This window comes from Glandiceps talaboti, chromosome 13, assembly GCF_964340395.1.
Source record: "Glandiceps talaboti chromosome 13, keGlaTala1.1, whole genome shotgun sequence".
In the NCBI taxonomy this organism is placed as follows: Eukaryota; Metazoa; Hemichordata; class Enteropneusta; family Spengelidae; genus Glandiceps; species Glandiceps talaboti.
This window is the reverse complement of record NC_135561.1, coordinates 10,055,920-10,074,757: the sequence shown is the minus strand read 5'-3', so window position 1 is coordinate 10,074,757 and position 18,838 is coordinate 10,055,920. Positions and strand designations below refer to the sequence as shown.

Genomic DNA, 18,838 nt, shown 5'->3' with positions numbered 1-18,838 from the left:
CCCACTCAAACACTAACGTTAGCCTCAGTTAAAGCCAACTGAGTCAGTGATCGATTGAACGAATTACAGTCATTTTATTTATACATTCATATTTTCTCAAAAAAGATATTTTCAATGTCATATAAACGATTAATTTTATGCATCCAGCAATGTCATGTGACCTTGTTAATTGCTTACAAGCCGAAATTGTCCTTATATGAATAGTAATACAAAGATTGTAATTCTACTGCCAGGGTTTTGAAAGGTGTGCCGAAATGTTAAAGGTTATAAACTTAGCAGTGAAATGTAAACCATCAATTTGATTAGATTTCCTGTCACTTCAATGCTTCCCTTGGATGTTTGTATAGGCGTATCCTGCTCTGATATGTCAACAAATCATTAAATTCATTTTGGTTTGTTATCAACTATAAAACCACACCAAATATCATCAACACTATTGTGATATAAATTCTTCCAGTTTTTATTTTTGTGTGAATATCTTCAAGAGAAAAGACATGATATAGTGTTTTCTCGAATCGTCGATCGTCTCATCATCTCCATAGCCGTAGTTAGCTATCGTGAAAATTCTCCCTCTGGAAATGTCATTGCCTGTCGAAATGGCTGTGACAGCGTTTTGAACTTCGGTGTTATCCATGCCATCAATGTGTGTAATGATGACAAATATTGGTATACCTGGAATAAAAATAAATACGTTTTAGTTTAACAATTACTGGCATGAAAGAAAGAAGTCAGCGTTTTCCGTTCATCGCACAGATATACAAATGGTTGTTTTAGCATATTTGAATACTGTAACAGTATAATTCAATTTGAAGCATTTTTAATTGTGGTAAATTGTAAAAAAAATCCTTGCTAATGTCAACACAAAGTATGATGACAGTACTATAGAGTAACTAAACTTCAGGTTTTTGGACGTTTGATGTTGTGCAACTACGTATACAGCTGCCAAAGTTGATAATTCATCACTTGAATTCTATTAAAACTAGATTCAAGATTTGATGGATTGGACCTATTATACCTTGATCATTAATACAGAAAGCTAACCTCTATTCCTAGCTTCGTGGATGACAGCATTGCATAATTTATCAAAAGTGGCTGTTCCTTTGTGTACAATCAGTACGACTTGTATACGACCAGTTTTTGGACTTGCTATGTACGTAGATATTGATCGTAATGATGACAACGACCAGTAGTCCAGTTTTTGGTCTTTCGGGAATTTCCCATCTAGAATCCAACCAATCACACTGCTGCTGTGGCCAGAGGAGCCCTTAGACGTTAGTTGTTGTAAGCCTTTCCCTGGTACGTCGATGCAGGTAAATGTTTTGTCCAAAAGTTTGATGTCATACGTACTGATAACTGCAGTACCGGTTGCAGCACCTTGCCAGGTCTGTGCAAGAGGTTGGTACACACCTGAGAGGGCCTAGTAATGAGTGAAGGAAATATCAATGGTGTGACAATTACTGTCAACAATATCACTGTTTTGACAACATTTACGATTTCTAAGCAGCTGACAAGCAAAGTCGCAGACAAGGCACACTATAGGGTAGCAGGAAATAACTTATATTGGCATAGGTTGGTGGAAGTGTCTGGTAAATATCCGACATTAACTGAGAATATATATTGTCAACAATACCATGGGCCTGACCTTTGGCCATTTCACATTGTTGGCCCCGGTGGTCCCTTCACGTTCACCCTAGCTATATGTTGGACATTCTAAGTAATTGCCATAGGTTCAAGTGATCCCTGGGGTGGTACCAAACAAATAATTTATGTTTGCACTACGTTGATTGGTGACAGCACAGTTATTTGCCAACTCGCGGAGGTGCTAGGAATACCAAAGAAACACCGTATACTGCTGATTCGTTCAAATTCGAACCAGATACATCCAAAAGTCTACGTATAGCTACATAATTAACTTTTAGGTTCACAGAAGTAGTTTCACAGAAAAAAACATAGACCAAACAAATTTTTAAAAACGTGCACAACAGGTACTTACTGTTACGATTGAATTTATTGTGGAAGATTTTCCGTGACCTGGTGCCCCAAAGAATGCTATCCTCTGACCGTCGAGTTTACTGGTGACGTCAGCTGTGGACAAACAGGAGTAGAGATACTCGTAATTCACAATCCTCTTAAACTACATTTCCAGCTTTGACTTTATAATAAGATGATATATATATATAAGATAAGATGAACGTATATATAAGTTAGTTCTTGTCCAAAGTAACTACATTTAATTCAACTATACCAAGAATGATGGTAATTTCATGTTGTGGAGGCAGCCTGTAATCTTAGATTTTAGCCTCACTGCTGCTGTTCAATGACCAAGGTCATTGAGCAATATTTGAACCACGACTGAGTTTCGGTCATCCTTGGTGTATAATTGTAGACCTGATAGGACTAAGTTGGTTATGTAAATGTTATAATCTCATTATGCTTCAACAAACTACAGACGACTGCATCATCCTTACCAGGATGACGTGGGTTTATGAAGAGCTGTTGTGCAGCTATATGTCAGTACTAGAGGTAAAGGTTGTAGAGCACAATCGGTAAACTAGTAAATATATACATATGAAAAACGTATCACTATACTCTACATACCTATATTGTAGTGACTCTCATGGTCTTGGTACTGACGTTGAAATAGAGTTTCTGGTCTTCAACTCTTTCTATCAACTGGGTATATTCCAGCAGACTACCTCTACCTCTACCCCTATTGAATACTGTAATCTCGTTTCCCAATGTGTTGATGCTTTCCAGGTCACGTGATGAAAGGTGAAAGTCGTCTAGCCTTGCTCTGATTCTCTCCACTACGTCTAGAATTGAATCCTTATCTGAGAACAGCATTTGGACAATTCGACCTGACGAGACGTGACTAACATCAATCAGAGTATCTGTAAGGACAAAGTAAAAAAAAAATCAATCTTCATTAACGATATATCTAAAGCCAGTAAAAACTAGTAACAACCTCATGTAAGATCCGGAATAGTTTCCTTTACTTCCACATCATATATCAAACAAATGTTAACAAAACTTCATAAGTTTCACGTACACGTTTAGTGATGTGTGCTAGGTATGCGTTTAAATAACAACGCAAAATACCGATAGCCAAGTGATACACTGCAGTAAGAGTAATCACCGTGTGCCCCAAAGCCCCATCATATACTTACATTGCAATGACTGACAGGTCTGGATATTGACAGTCCTGAGATGGAAGAATATCTTGTCTTGTCCATTCTTTGGTATGTCTGCTACCGACTGAATAAGTACATATTTGTTGGTGGATATTGTTGAACGTTTAAGGAGAATTAGTTCTAGTTCGAATTCATTTGTAGACACGTCGACAGAACGGGAGGCGCGTCCATGCTCGCCAACAACACATTTGTCCTTTACTCTGCTGATGACAGTGTGGAGACTATCATTATCTTTACATCGTACATGGACGTGTTCAGAGGATATTACGTCATGTACTTCAATGTCGAAAACTGAAACATATTAAACAAAATTACTGGTAATACCTGACACTTTTAGAACAAAAAAGATAGGGTGGTAAACCAGAATCTCCGGATACGTTCTTTCAAGCAGAAAAAGAAACTATAGCTATTTGAAATGACTTCAACTTTCGTTCTTCAAAAAGCACATACCGTCACAATGTAGAACCGAAAGTGACAGTTTATAAAATACCAGTTCGTAGAATTGTTGAGTAAATGGGTTGTATCGTCGGAATAATGGAGGGCTCTACACAGTGTTTTTATTTTTTTTATTTTTTATTTTTTTTATAGTTTTGGATGTGTTCACGCTGGCTTTTACGATTGGAATTTTAATTTTAAAAAGTTTGATGTGTTAAAATATTCATGTTGTACAAAAATTGAATGGTACAGTAAAAGAATCGGACACAGCGAAGGAGAGAGAGAGAGAGAGAGAGAGAGAGAGAGAGAGAGAGAGAGAGAGAGAGAGAGAGAGAGAGAGAGAGAGAGAGACAGAGAGACAGACAGACAGACAGACAGAGATAGACAGACAGACAGACAGACAGACAGACAGACAGAAAGAGAAAGTAAAAAACTAAGATTTTTACCTGCAGTCTCAAAAGCAACTACACTACAATCGGTTTCAAGAATGTATTCATTGAATTCCAACCTCCTCTTCTTTCCTTGACAGTCCATATTGTAGATGTGTATGTCGTTTAGGGATATGTCTTCTTCACGGAGACAAAACAGAGTCGCTTTGTTTTTTATTCTCCGAGCCAAGTCGTAGACCGTGTCACTTACATAGCATTTAATTGGAAGTGAGTTTCCTTTGCTGCGTGAGTGGTACAGGAAAATGTAGAATTCCCCTCGAACAATCATTAATAAGGCATGTATCATTGCCACGATCATTGTGATTAATGTCCAGACGGCCGTGGTGTAACGACGTGAACAAGGTGTATCTGTAATCAAATTAAAAGAGGTGGGCTATGGATTAGGTACACGAGAGGAGCCAGTGAAGCTGCTCTAAGTCACAGCTATATATCGAAGAAGTCTTAATATTTGGGTAAGATACACTAGCAATGTGCAATGCATGCGGACAGTTTGTGGTGTAATTAAATCCCAAATGACTGTGTTTAATATATATTATATAATGGGTAACATTAATGTAAAGAACAATAATGTTATTAATTTAGCAATACTATAATTCAACTTTTCAATATCAACCGTGCCTTCGGGTTTATGTCACTAACGATTTCCAAGCGTGGAAACTTTGCTTGGGTAAACTGTACTGAGTGTTAGCTCGCTTCCTGTAGGAAAGATAAGGTGTTGCAACTGCTCTTAATTGCACCAACGCATTGTTTAAACACTCGATGCTCACCTGTTCTGTCTCTGTGTCTAACTTCGACTATTGACCTCTCGAGGTCACACACTCGATCACTCCACTTCAAAACTACCTTTTCGCTGTCTGACATTCTATATTGGAATATTTCAAAGCACTCCTTTTTGATAGCGTCAGCCATGACTCCAAACACACTTGAATGTACTTTGAATTGGTCAGCAAGATCAGCAACAGTATCAGTAGTTTTACACGAAAATGCGATGGAGTCAAACATACTGTTAATAGCACAACGTACAAATATCTTTACTCTATCGGACGCCATTCTGAAAAAAATAGACACTTTGTATACAGATGACTAACTAGATTGACCGTTGCCTCTCGTCTCGGACGCACTACTGTTTTTTCAGCCCCTTCATAGTATGTTTAGCCGGGGACACATGACGACATCTGACAACGAATTACCCAGGGTTTATATATTGATATATTTTTCATCACAGTATGTTTGGTTTATGAACAATATATCATTTGTACACGCCTACACTGGCGTGCCTAACCTGTTGTTGAATCGGGTAATACGATCTGATTGATAACCCCTGTGACACTCGAAAATTGCTCAAAGCAATTTCGTGGAGTGGGAAACCCAAGTCAAATTTCAACTGGTAGTGATGAATGAACAGAAACACACACGCACGCACGCACGCACGCACACACATACACACACACTCTCTCTCTCTCATCCTAATATGAAAGCGGCCACACGTCCAATAAAATCACTGATTTATATCAATCAAATAAACAATCAAATCAATTAACCAGTCATCAAAAAAACTATTGATTTAATAATCAATAAATAAATCAATCAATCAATCAATCAATCAATCAATCAATCAATCAACCAACCAACCAACCAACCAACCAATCAGACAGTCAGTCAGTCAGACAGACAAACAAACAAACAAACACTATCAATCAATCAAACACTCAACTAACCAACTAACAACCAGCCTACCAACTTATGCAATCAATCAACTAATCAATCAATCAATCAACCAACCAACCAACCAACCAACCAACCGGTCAACTAACCAAATCATTAATCGACCAGGTATGTAAACAATCAACAAAGCAGTTGCTTGAGGTTTTTATTGAGAAGGCCAGGCTGGTCGGACAAATATAATAATGAACGAGTATACGTCGTAGTATTAATTAGGCAGCATATAAATGTTCCCTCATGTATACATTGTGTATTTAGTTCAAAATAATACAAATTGACGATTTTGTCTTGCCGATAAAAACAATATAGTGTATTCTAGAATAAAAAGTAGACCGTCAAATATGACCCATGAGACTGGATTCTGATGCACCCTAAACTATTCAGATGAAAAGATTGAGTACCATTTATTTGTTATTGCTTATTCAAACATTTACTGGAAATAAACCTTTGTACATTTACTGGAAATGTAGACAATATGCGATTCGTTCCAAAGTTGGCCGAAAAGTAGATGTAGGCCATATTCAGACAACTTGTAACAAGCGGTTTGTCAGGACTGGCTTGACAATGTGCACCATATAGACCTCTCCTAAAGCTAATTGCAAGCATATGGATTGGATTGGATAATTATTGTATAGGTTGCACTTGAATATTTACACATGATCACGAAATACATGTTAACCGTATTATGGCTTTTCAAATGATCCAACTATTTTCCTCTCAAACATTTTGTTCAAACCCACTGATTTTAAGTACTGGTCTTATTTCATTCTGACTTTGCCACCCTATTCTGTTTTGTTCATACCATTCCCAATGATATAGAATACAACTTTTATTTCACTGTAACTATTCCTCCTGTCATATAATTTTCTGCAGCTGACAGAATCGCTAGGAGAGATTGTTGAACGTAGTTGGCAGTATCTTTACTCTCTGCCGTCATAGATGCCCTGCTTTCACCTTGCTGGTGATCCAGATTTGCGATTCTGAATACGCGTGCCTTATCTATGCCATACGCGATTGAAATATCATCAACTGACTTTTCTATGGCTTCTTCTGTCATCTTGTCGATGTGTGTGACGAGACCAAATACTGGAATTCCACGGCCTGCAAGAGAATAAATAATTTGAATTTGTTAAAATTACTGTAAAACTTTTGATAGTGAATCACAAGAGTTTAACTACACCAACGAAGCATTACACAGAGTGATTGAGACACTTACCTACCTACCTACGAACGCACACATGCACGCACATACATACATATATGCACGCACATACATACATACATACATACATACATACATACATACATACATACATACATACATACATACATGGACAGGCAGGCAGGCAAGCAGATAAATAGACTCGTGATATCGTTGACCGTGTCTCCACGTGGTATCAACTATACACATTAAAAACATAAAAATTACCTCTCTTTTGAGCAACCTGTATTACAACAGATCCAAGCTTATCAGGCTGTGCTACGCCTTTATGTACATATACTATGGCATGTATAGGCCCGCATCGTTTCTTAAAGGAGTACTTGAACATGGATGCTGGTGAATACCAAGCCCAGTAGTTCAGTGGCTCATGTGCAGGAACCTCTCCATCTACAACAGATCCTAACACTTTCTTCAACTTGGTATGCTCTTTATCATCTTTCGACTGACATTCTGCAAGGGTTGCACCAGGAACGTCCACACATCGGAACTTCTTCCCATGCAAATCAAAACTATATGGCGATATTACTGCAGTGCCCGTAGCAGCGCCACTCCATGTTGAAGCTAAGGGGTGATGTAGCCGTGTCAATGCCTACATAGTACATAATATATCTGTTTTAGGGCTAAATACAACATTTGATATCAAACAAACAAAAATATGATAATGTGTGCATTTTAGCCAGTTGCTTATGAAAGTTGCATGTTGCAAATACAACCCAGTAAAATCTTCAACGTTGTAAATTCCATAATCATGAAATCCATGCAAAAGTGATAGAAGGGGTTAAATTTGTGAATGTCTGTAATGTTCTAATTAATAATCAAAGTGCTTCAGACAGAATGTCAGTTGAATGAATGAAAGTGGATCACTAACTTTGATAATGGTGTTGATACTGGACGATTTCCCATGTCCTGGCATGCTAATAAATGCTATGTTTTGATTCACACACTTTGCTTCGATGTCATCTACAGACGAAATAAAACCACAATGATTGTGACCAAAAATATACAGTATATTAAGGATTTACAGACTATTTCAGTGAATACAGGATTGATAAATATGTAAATTACACATGATTATAAATAGGTTACATACATTAATTCTCCCGTATAGTTGAAATGTACTCAGTTTTTTGAAGCGTTTTGGATGAAAGGGGACATAAAAATTAATTTTTAAAAAATTGTTTATTGTTGAAGTTCTTTTTGAAGTTCTTTTGATTGTACTAGATGGGAAATAAGATTCTACTCTGTAAATGCAATGCAAGAGCAATTGAAACAATGTTGTACTGTAGAGATATACACTACATACATTTGTACGAAATTAACTTACATCAACTGCACACGAAAATGATATTATCAAAATCAACATCATGGTGCATTATCTATAATAAACGAAGACCATCGATAGCATCACCCCATAACCATTATCACCAACGACGCCAGTACCAGCACCATCATTAGTAGCGCTGCCACCACCACTACCATCACCGCCACCACTAATAGCGCTGCCACCACCAACACCATCACCGCTACTAGTGCTGCCACCACCAACACCGTTACCACTAGTAGTGCCGCCACCACCATTAGAGTACCATCATTACCATGACCACAATTACCAAAACAACCACCACCACCACCACCATTATAATCACCATCAAAAGTACAATTACCTTGATAACCACCACCACCACCACCACCACCACCACTATGACTAGGACAATTAAGTACCATCATTACCATGATCCAAATTACCACCACCACCAAAACCAATATTACTATAACCATCACAAGCACGACCACAATCACCACCACCACCACCACCACCACCACTATTACTATCACCTTTACCAGCACAAGTACCACCACCACCACCACCACCACCATCACCACTACCACCACTACCACTACCACAGATCAATGACATGACCATGCAAGACAGTGAATCACATTAATTCGCATAATTCGTAACATAATCGGCAAACTTAAAATAATTATTGTAAACAAATATGGAACCCATTGGAAATAAGAAACTCACCTAAAGTCACTGTTCTCATTGCTAATGACTGAAACGAAAATTCCAACTTTTTCGTTTTTACTTTCACAAGGTCTTCGCAAGGATCTAGAACTTTACTTTTGTCACCTGATTTGGATGCCACTGTTCTAAGAACAATTTCAGTAGTCCGTTGTTTAGCTTGCTCAGCATCTTCATCAGCCAGGCGAAACTCTCCCATTCTCTTTCGAATTTGTGAGATCAGTTCTGCTACGTTTTCTTCATCAGTGCAACGAAATCTGAGAGGCTGCAAAGATGTCTCGTATCTCACCAGAAATTCCAGACCTAAGTTGAAAGAAAACAGTTTTAGAATAGACCAATATAAGGAAATATCGAGATATAGAGAAATTATAAGATAGTAGAGATATGCAAATAGTTTTACTGAATACGGACATGTAATTGAAAAGCGAACATGTAATGACAATCTCATTAAAAAGCGAATATGTGATTCTGGGGTTGAATTTGACATGAAAGAGCAGCCACTGAGTGTACAGCAAGAATATAAATGCTATTTACTGATTACAAATCTGTTAATAACGTCATACTTGATACACTATTTAACTTTGTAAAAAAGTGAAAACACACCTGAAAATTCCCTTTTTTGTTTCTCTTAACGCAAATTAAATCCATACATTGATAATAACTTCAATCCCGTTTCTACATTTAAGCGAACAAGTTACATTTACTTACATGTTGCGTTTATTATTCATCCTACATTAATTGACGCGGTGTATATGTTTTAAACAAACACAAATTGTCAACAGTTTAATTGATATAGAACAGAGATCATCGTTGCGCATAGTGGATTATTCATCTCATATTTAAATAATGCTATAAAAAGTAATCACGATTATTAATTTTGCATACAAGAGTTACTGTTGAATTGAATCAGGAAATAGTTCATTTTCTTAGATTAATTCAGGTCAAGTCAGCATACCTGGATTTATAGGCTTACTGCCAGAGTTTATTTTAAAAGCCAGAGTTTTATCATTGGCCAAGTCCTGTACACTGAGCAGAGGATTAACTTGTTTTGTTTCTCCACCCTTCGTCTGCAGTATCACTATTTCACTGCCCCTGCGCTGAGCTTCTTCAGAAACTTCTGCTGAGAGATGAAATGAGTCGATATTTTCTTGGATGTAGTGGGCTAGGTCTGCAACAGTGTTGTTCTTCCTGCATGGCAACCATATTGGGTTGACAGACTGTAAATATCGAACAGGTATCTCGAACACTGTAAAATAGTAGTTTTCTTAAATTATTAGATTGAAATTTTTAAATGCTAAGAGTGCACTGATTGTGATGCCATTAAAAATGTTTCTGGAGAGGACACTTTGTTAAAGTGGGATGGAGCGAAGATGCAATTTCTTTATCCTCAACAGACCTGTCAACGCAATATACTATTTATGACAGTTACTGTTCGTTTTATTTATTATTTTAAAGCAAGCATGTATTTCATTTTGAAACGCCCATTGTTCATATTCACGGCAATTATAGCCAGTATATTGCCAAGTTCACAAAACTCAGAATACAGTGTGTGACTGCAATTGGTAAATGGTTGTCTATCATATCGTCAAACATAGAGACGTACGTACAGGCGGACGGACATTATTCACTGTTGTCATACGTTGGGGGCTTAACAAATATTGTCTGAATGAGTTATAGTGATAAACTCATTAAAACATGTTTTAACGTACTCATAAGATGGTGACTTCTGAGAATCCCTGACAACAAATATTTCATCCTAGATAATCAATGTATGTTGTGTCAATGAAATTTTAAATTGTCGGTGTGTTCTGTTCTATTTTGTTTCAGACTGACTTTGACCAGCCACCGTGAAATACGTCTATTGAAATGAAAATAAAAAAAATACAGCAAACAATTATAAGATCAATGAAGATTATTCATATACTCACAATCGTCCGGTTGGGTTCTAAATTCGACCGTGCAACCCCGGCTGATTTTTGAAATATGATCGACGAGCTCCAATTTTGTCTTTTTGCCAGATTTGTCAATTACATGCAGACATACGTCATGCAGCTTGATGTCGTCACTATTCAGGCCAAACAGGTTGGCGTTGTGTTTTATAAGGTTTGCTAAATTGAGGATGGTATCCGTATCTTCACAGGTAATTGGCATCTGGTTACCTTCAGCGTACCTGACGTTAACTATAACTTTCCCACTCATTGCTTTTGCGAGAATGAATCAATTCACATATATACAAAGACGCTTCTTAAGCCTGGAACTGATCAACAAAGAGGAGTGTTAGAAAACCCTCGACACAACAAAGAACTGCCTCTACTCATGCGCAAATCAATTTGCGACGTCCTCACCCTCGTACAAAGTTGAATTTTGTAACTCTGCCATGGAAGTGGAATAGCAATATTAGCATTGCTAGCATTTCAATTCACAGTGTGTAATAACAGGTGACAGATTCAATCCAAAATTATAATGAACAATCGACAGAAATCATGTTATTTTGACATGCTTTAATTTGTTTTATTTCGACGTGTTGTGATAATGACAGTTAACAAAAAACAGGAAAGCAAACTATGAAAAAAGCAATAAAAACCTATTTCCTCAAGTCGCCAACGCTCAAAATACAACTATGGAACCGAGCAGCTCAGCAGCTCTGTTGCCGTTCTTTTACTTTCATATTTCATTATGTTGCTGTGCAACACACTTCGAAGAAGACCAACGCAATTTGACTTCGTGGAATTTTAAAGTGAAAGATGACCTCAATGTGGTTTAGAACGGTAGACGTTATGTTTACGCACTTTGATGTAAACCATTGTGTTTAATGAGTAATTTATACCTGTCAATTGTAATGACCTTTATGCCTTTATACGTACTGGCCAGTTTTTTTGGAGAACGCCATGATAACATTTTTTTTTACATTTGCATAATATATTTTGTAAAGAATGTATACAAACCCATATGAACAATTTAGATCTCAAAATCTCAAAAATTAAATCCTTAAATTAAAGTCAAATAATGCATGCGTCACAAAATATCGTAAACAATTGTAACACCCATGTGACGTTTTAGAAGTAGATCATGTGACCCACCTAGGTCATCAGCTATTTTAACAAAGGAATGACGCATTAGTGTTTGCTACATTCGATCGAGTTGGACTTTTTCAGTAAAATCCCAGCATATCTGACAAAATAATGGCTGAAGCAAGACAACCAGAAAGACCAGGTAACTATTCGTTAAATTGTAAATGAATAGCCGAGATGTCAAGCCAGCATCGGACACCATTTACGTAGTCCGATTGATTGCTCTAAGTGTGTTGTGTGCAATTACTCAGTATATTGAATGGACTGAGTTATAAATACATTTGTATATCTGAGCTACCAATATAAAACGGAGTGAATAAATAAAGCACACACAGCTTATATATGTTTACGTTCTTGCCTATGTTTTTCCAACTATGTTTTTACATACTAAACGCTGGAAAGGACAACCATCTTTGGATATGTGAATGTCATTACACGTTTCAGTATGACTTCCTACAAGAAACAACCGACAGTTCTAAAATGTGAATTCCTGCACCATAATATGAGTTATTCCATGGGTATGAACATGTACAATGCACTTGCCTGAGTGAAACCATTATTGTTGACTACTGTCAATGAATGAAATTAGACATGATATGAGAATATGATTATAGTTTTGTCTGTAGTAAACACAATCTTCATCATCAGTGTTTTCTTAATTGTCTCCCTAGGATTAAAACAAGCAATAAAGGTTTACGCGAAACTTCAATCATTTGGCAAAGCTCAAGAAGAAATTATGAGTAAACTTTGTAAAATGTTCAATGAGAGGATCGACAATAAGACGATGACTATCGATAAATGTCTGTATGGAGATGATCCTGAAATCGTTGATGAGTTTGACACTAGTACTGTTACAGCTGTTGTCGCCATCGATGCAAGGCAAACCCGTGTTCTAGTTACACCTACTCGAGCTGATCCAGCCGTTGACCACTGGGATGAGCTAAAACACCTAGCAGAGAAGGTAACAAAACCAAAAGGTGCGTCTAATAATTACATCTTACCAGAGGAGGTGATAACGATGTTTTATATCTTATTTAGTGCGGCTGGTACTTCTGACCAAACTCTTGTCGCGAGCAATATCATTGTCACTGTTTGGGTTGAGAGTGCTAAACTTAACATAGATACGAAAAGTTAACACCAACCTTGGATTAAACACACAACAATACTGCAAATGAATTGTCTGATGACAGATATATATATATATATATATATATATATATATATATATATATATATATATATATATATATATATATATATATATATATATATATATATATATATATATATATATATAGGAAGTCAGCGGTAAGATTTATCCGTAGTACAGTGCTCGATACGTCTGCACGCAGAGCGGAGTACATCAACATCTCCTGACGAGTGATTTACTCACGAAACAGGCTTGTAGAGACGAAAAACCTGACTTGATTTTCTTCTACCCTCAACATATATATATATATATATATATATATATATATATATATATATATATATATATATATATATATATATATATATATATATATATATATATATATATATATTACTCTCCAGACAAAACACATCAGACGGTTACCCCAAAAGTGTCCTGTTAAAACTACTAAATAGGCTTGGATCTGTATTTTAACTATCACTAATACTCTAAGACATGAGTAAGTCTCATACATGGAGATAAGACATGATCTAATTTACGCCAAGTTAATCAATATTTCCCTCGTCCTGCCAAAATGTATTCTTTCCAAAAAGGCATATGAAATAAAGGGTCGTTAGTGTTGTTTCTTGTTCAGGTTATCATTAGACCAAAAGGTAGTTGATATTGAACTCTTCGATTTGCAAATATCGTTTATTTGAGGGGTTATATCGATTGTACATGTTTTGCTTTGTTGTTTGTTTGTTTGTTTGTTGGTTGGTTTTTGCTTTGTATCATATTTTCAGATTGCGATATTAATACTCAATGTCAATAGTTTAAAGTGACACACGGCTTTGAAGAGAAGACCTACTACGTTGGGACGACACAACGTTATACTTGGACCCTTAGAAGATTATAAACTGTTTTCGACAATGTCAATCTTGCCTACACACAGTTAAGATATGTAGTAATATTTCTTTCTGTACGTTCATTTGCAGGGTCTATTATTATCATTATATATGGCGATGAAAAGTCTAAAAACCTTCCCAAAGACGAAATAATAGCGGGCGAATGGAAACTATGTTTTCAGTTCAACGACGAAAGTGCTCCACATCCAATTTTAAACGATCGATGTTTCTCGCTGTGGGAAGATTTCAGTGAACGCCAGAAGCTCGCAATGTCAAGATACTTCTATGAACTAGCATTGTTTCCATCTACTATTGATAAACCTTGCAATGTACTAGTAATCGGAGACGAACCGCAATTAAAAATCTTTGAAAAGATACTTAAAAGCCATGCATTCCTTCATATGCGGGATAGGCCAAATACCTTTGGACATAATTGGGATATTAAGGAACTATATCATCCACACTTTAACACAGGAGAGCATGTATCCGTAACATTGTATTGCGCTAAAACTGATGATGGTCTTCCCATTCAAATATGTAACAAAGAAAAGATAGTTGCCTATCAGTGCCGCTGTTCCTCTGAATCGACATCGGTATCACAAAAACAACTGAGTCTGTGTACCCAATGTTTTTTCGAAGATGCAAGGCAATGTGACAAAAATACAACTGAGAAGCCTCCGCCGGAAAATTTTTATTATCTGAGAATGATTTATAACAAAACGACAGAGACAGCCTCGAACATTTTACTGTACCCTTTTCGATATGTTGTTCCAACTATTGACAGGGTTATTGTACTTTGTCACGACTGTGTCAAATGTTTCACCGAAATATCAGACGAACGACATCTCGTTGGAAGTAATTTGCAACGTTGTCTTGGTAAGCCAAATAAGTCTCTCTCTTTTCAAAATAAGGTAAATCCATGTAAGTTTTTAGGCATTGATTTGAAAATGTAATAGTCAAATTTGTATTTCTTTCAACTCTACATAATCCTTGCGATCTTGTTTCGTACTCATACTAATGTATTCTCGAGGTAGATAAGGGGATTGGTACCAACAAGTGGTACCAAACGATATTTTCACCAGTAATGTATAATGCTACTCTAATATTAAAAATGCTTGGTGGACATTCCAAATGAATAGCTCGTTGAAATTATACGACATTTTAATAGTATACATAAATACAGCACAGTGATTGACATTCCAACTCTATATTCTAGGCGCTTGGCCGTGCTACAAATAGTTAGGTAGTTTTCTGATTATTTCCTACTCTATTAAGTATTACTGTAAAGTACAGACTTTTACGACATACTACAAGGCACCAACTATATAGGGCGCTTTTACAGACAATACGACGGCCATATTTGTTGTAAATATCAGCTAATGGAACAATAATAATACTTTCTCCTTTCATTTTCATTATAGAAAAGGGTGGGATTTCTATCGATTGCGATGTTTACCCGTTGATTCTGAACGTCAGTACACTATCTAATGTACATGATGAAGTGTCTAAGCGAATGTTAAAAACGATTTTGAGCTTCATGAAGGAGGAAGATTTCAAACGACTCTCAGCATTTGAAGAAAGCCCGACTTTTGAAGAAAGATCAACCATTTTAACAGAACAAGCACATGATATAGATTGGATGACTAAACTATACACCATGTATCTTTGCCATGGCGGTTTTCTCTTTCCAGGTAATATCATATATGCTTAAAACGATAAAGGGCCCATTTCGGTTCGAGGGTGGGGAGGGAGGACGAGGGTGGGGGAGGGGGGACAAATTAAGAGACCACAAGTTGTATAATAGGTTTCGAAGTTTAATGAATGTAGACCAATTTGATTTCAAATAGTTATAGCCTGTTAAAATTAATCGTTTGAAATATACGAATGTATTTTTAAAATTCATACTCAAACAGTTTCGCGTATTTTCTTAGACACCTTGAACTACTGACATTTGTGGATTGTTAAAACATGGTAACAAACTCATTTTATTGTCTTAGGTATACTTTTGATTTACAGAAAATGCTGTTATCGAGGACGATACACCCGTAGGAGATACTTCAGAAAATCCCACCGTTAACAACAAGGATGCCCTCGTAGGAGGTACTAAGATTAAATCAGTTCATATGAATGTATTTACCACATGGGATATCAGAGGATCGAAACAACTGAATACTATTGATGCTAGTACTAGTGCTAGTTCTTGCTCTGCTACCTTTAGTCCTAGTATATATGTTGATATGAAACTAATCTATCATTTCCACTGCTATTTCCACTTTGAATAGCACAACTGTAAGTGCTCATTCTATTACCTTGTCAAATACAACCATGACCATCACTGCCATACAACATGTGTCGCGAGATCAATGCATATATTGGCTTAGGGGGTTGAAGGATTTATTTTATCCTCTAATTACCCTTTTAGTGGCTCCTTCTTGCTGTCATCAAAATTGGACGTGCATTTATTAGTTATCCATCAAGTCCAATTTCCTTTAATATAGTGACTCAATGTGCCCAATGTTAATATCAAACGTAATTTCATTATCACTTTATCAAAATAAATTTATTATGCAATCTAATATTCTTTTTTTACTAGATGCAACGGACGATAAAGATGAAAAGGTAGAGGAATTCATTCAAAAATTCAAAAAGAAAACAGTAGTAAATGTAAAATTCGTGTGTGTGTGTGTGTGTGTGTGTGTGTGTGAGAGAGAGAGAGAGAGAGAGAGAGAGAGAGAGAGAGAGAGAGAGAGAGAGAGAGAGAGAGAGAGAGAGAGAATGCAAGTTGACACTACATATGCATGTGTTTTTGAATGTGTGTACTGTGTGTGCATAATATTTTGTCGAAGTGAAATGTGAGCCTTTTGTAAAGGGATTTGGATCATCAAACTTGTTTTAAACACTTTTGAAGCCAATGATATACTGGCACAAATCGGTAACAAATCATAGATGCTATAATCATAGATCTTTTTTTTTTCAGTCTGCAGATGTAACAAACTCTTACGTTAAACGAGAAGAAGACAGAGCACCTGAAAATGTACACGAACCCGAGGGAACTCAGGAGAATGAAGCTAAATGAGGACTTCCTCTATGTTGCTAATTGTTTTCACCACCACCACCACCTAAGTATGCTCGTAGAGTTGTAAAACATTTGCTGAACACAAAACATCCACATAGATCATGCGGTGAAATGATTTCACTCACTGTTTGTATAATATATTACATTGTTGTATGTACAGGAGAAATGTGATCACAAATTAGTTGGTATACACTCTTTTTTCAGTCAATAGCAACGATTATGGTACTAGCATGGTTTATTCAACATTTTCAAATGCCTTCCTTGTATTTGATGTCCCCTTAATTTTGTGAAATGGAAGTATCTCACCTATCCCTATGGAATAGTAACGTGTTTTACATGAAATACATAAAATGTTTTGTAACTACATAAATGTCATAATTTATGTGACATAAGATCATAACTCTCAATATGAAATAAAATACGACATTTACGCCAGGCCCTACTTTTATTAGTACCATGTGACGTCAGAACGTACACGTCTCCAAGTACGTATAGTGTGTGCATTTATAACGAGGAGTAAAAGTACTGTAAATTGTATTCTTGAATTCAGTGTATAAGATAAATTTACATTTTTTTCATATCTCGTATTTTTACCTACATCACAGCTGACTTGTTGATGATCTGTGCACAGATCAAAAGCTGTTTTTATTAAAATATTTTTGAATTGAGGTTTGTTGAGATCATCCAGTTTTCGCCTTTTGATTACTGAATTGAAAGTAAAAGTATTTTGAATTCAAAGTGCACTCTATTATGTTATGCACATACTCCTAATTTTCTTATGAAATAAATTTTAATTAAACTGTCTCATTTGAGAGTTGATGTGTGGATTAATACTAAAACGTTATGTTGTTGAATTAGTTCCTACCGAATGTGAGAATAGTTTAAAATTTGGATTGGCGTCCTATCTATGGCATTTTGTATTGCAAAGGAAGAGAGAGGTGCGTGTTACTGGTGATGTGCAGCATCTACATCATCATAGCTGGTAGGGTTGGTGGATATCACTTATTAATTATTGACCCAAATATGCAATGGATGGTAGCAACGGGTCGAAAATATAAAACCTTAACAAAAGTAATATAATTGATTGCAATTCGAAAAAGTGACAAAAGAACACGTGTGTGTAATTCAAATGTGTCCAGTTAGCAAATGATTATGATTTTTGGGGAACATTCTACGAAGACACATTTTAGGTATTCTATGGCGACACACGTACATTCGCGTACAGGTTTGGGACAGGGGTACTAGTGGTAGATCGTTCTGGTCACGAAAATGTCGTATAACTATGTGTAGCATTATATGATGACGTCATCTAACCTCCTCCAAAACCTAAGGCCAAAAAAAAGAAAAAAGAATTGTTTCTGGTCAGCGCGCGCATCACTCAAATACCCCCGCGTCGGTATTGTTTGTGTTTGTCCAACCCCATGCAGTCCGTAGATCTGTGCAGAAATGCAGAAATGATCCGCCTACTTCAGTGAAGATAATTGCAGTGCCACCCATGAACAAACAAAGGCCACCCACACACACCTGCTCTAAATTACTACATAAAAAGAACAGTAACTGCCATAAATAGTAGATTTTAGTGACAGGTTTGTTGACAATTAAAATCACG

At 36.5% G+C, this 18,838-nt stretch overlaps 3 protein-coding genes across 3 annotated transcripts; 1 reads left to right on the top strand and 2 right to left on the bottom strand.

Moving 5' to 3' along the window:
- Window positions 1–100: 100 nt before the first annotated feature.
- On the bottom strand, window positions 101–5,125 carry LOC144444210 (uncharacterized). Its single transcript, XM_078133626.1, has 6 exons — window positions 4,843–5,125; window positions 3,168–3,482; window positions 2,603–2,891; window positions 1,994–2,087; window positions 1,042–1,417; window positions 101–672 (listed from the first exon to the last, which is right to left on the bottom strand). The coding sequence occupies exons 1-6, from the start codon at window positions 5,123–5,125 to the stop codon at window positions 461–463; spliced, it is 1,569 nt and encodes a 522-aa protein (XP_077989752.1). The 3' UTR covers window positions 101–460.
- Window positions 5,126–5,941: 816 nt separating this feature from the next.
- Window positions 5,942–11,356, bottom strand: LOC144444608 (uncharacterized). The gene is made up of 6 exons (XM_078134093.1): window positions 10,974–11,356; window positions 10,001–10,291; window positions 9,049–9,348; window positions 7,888–7,979; window positions 7,227–7,608; window positions 5,942–6,898 (listed from the first exon to the last, which is right to left on the bottom strand). The coding sequence occupies exons 1-6, from the start codon at window positions 11,242–11,244 to the stop codon at window positions 6,627–6,629; spliced, it is 1,608 nt and encodes a 535-aa protein (XP_077990219.1). The 5' UTR covers window positions 11,245–11,356; the 3' UTR covers window positions 5,942–6,626.
- A 676-nt stretch (window positions 11,357–12,032) lies between these two features.
- On the top strand, window positions 12,033–17,991 carry LOC144444652 (uncharacterized). The gene is made up of 7 exons (XM_078134150.1): window positions 12,033–12,258; window positions 12,788–13,093; window positions 14,244–15,029; window positions 15,575–15,844; window positions 16,170–16,253; window positions 16,747–16,772; window positions 17,131–17,991. The coding sequence occupies exons 1-7, from the start codon at window positions 12,228–12,230 to the stop codon at window positions 17,227–17,229; spliced, it is 1,602 nt and encodes a 533-aa protein (XP_077990276.1). The 5' UTR covers window positions 12,033–12,227; the 3' UTR covers window positions 17,230–17,991.
- Window positions 17,992–18,838: the final 847 nt, after the last annotated feature.

Coding starts and splice junctions, on each gene's coding strand:
- LOC144444210 (XM_078133626.1), bottom strand. CDS start 5,125: ATGGCGTCCGATAGAGTAAAGATATTTGTACGTTGTGCTATTAACAGT. Junction 2,088..2,602: donor ACCATGAGAGTCACTACAAT/ATAGGTATGTAG, acceptor CTGTTTGTCCAC/AGCTGACGTCACCAGTAAAC. Junction 1,418..1,993: donor CAATAAATTCAATCGTAACA/GTAAGTACCTGT, acceptor ACTCATTACTAG/GCCCTCTCAGGTGTGTACCA.
- LOC144444608 (XM_078134093.1), bottom strand. CDS start 11,244: ATGAGTGGGAAAGTTATAGTTAACGTCAGGTACGCTGAAGGTAACCAG. Junction 10,292..10,973: donor TAGAACCCAACCGGACGATT/GTGAGTATATGA, acceptor ACTATTTTACAG/TGTTCGAGATACCTGTTCGA. Junction 6,899..7,226: donor ACAGGTTGCTCAAAAGAGAG/GTAATTTTTATG, acceptor ATTCTCTTGCAG/GCCGTGGAATTCCAGTATTT.
- LOC144444652 (XM_078134150.1), top strand. CDS start 12,228: ATGGCTGAAGCAAGACAACCAGAAAGACCAG. Junction 16,254..16,746: donor CAAGGATGCCCTCGTAGGAG/GTACTAAGATTA, acceptor TTTTTTTACTAG/ATGCAACGGACGATAAAGAT. Junction 16,773..17,130: donor CGGACGATAAAGATGAAAAG/GTAGAGGAATTC, acceptor TTTTTTTTTCAG/TCTGCAGATGTAACAAACTC.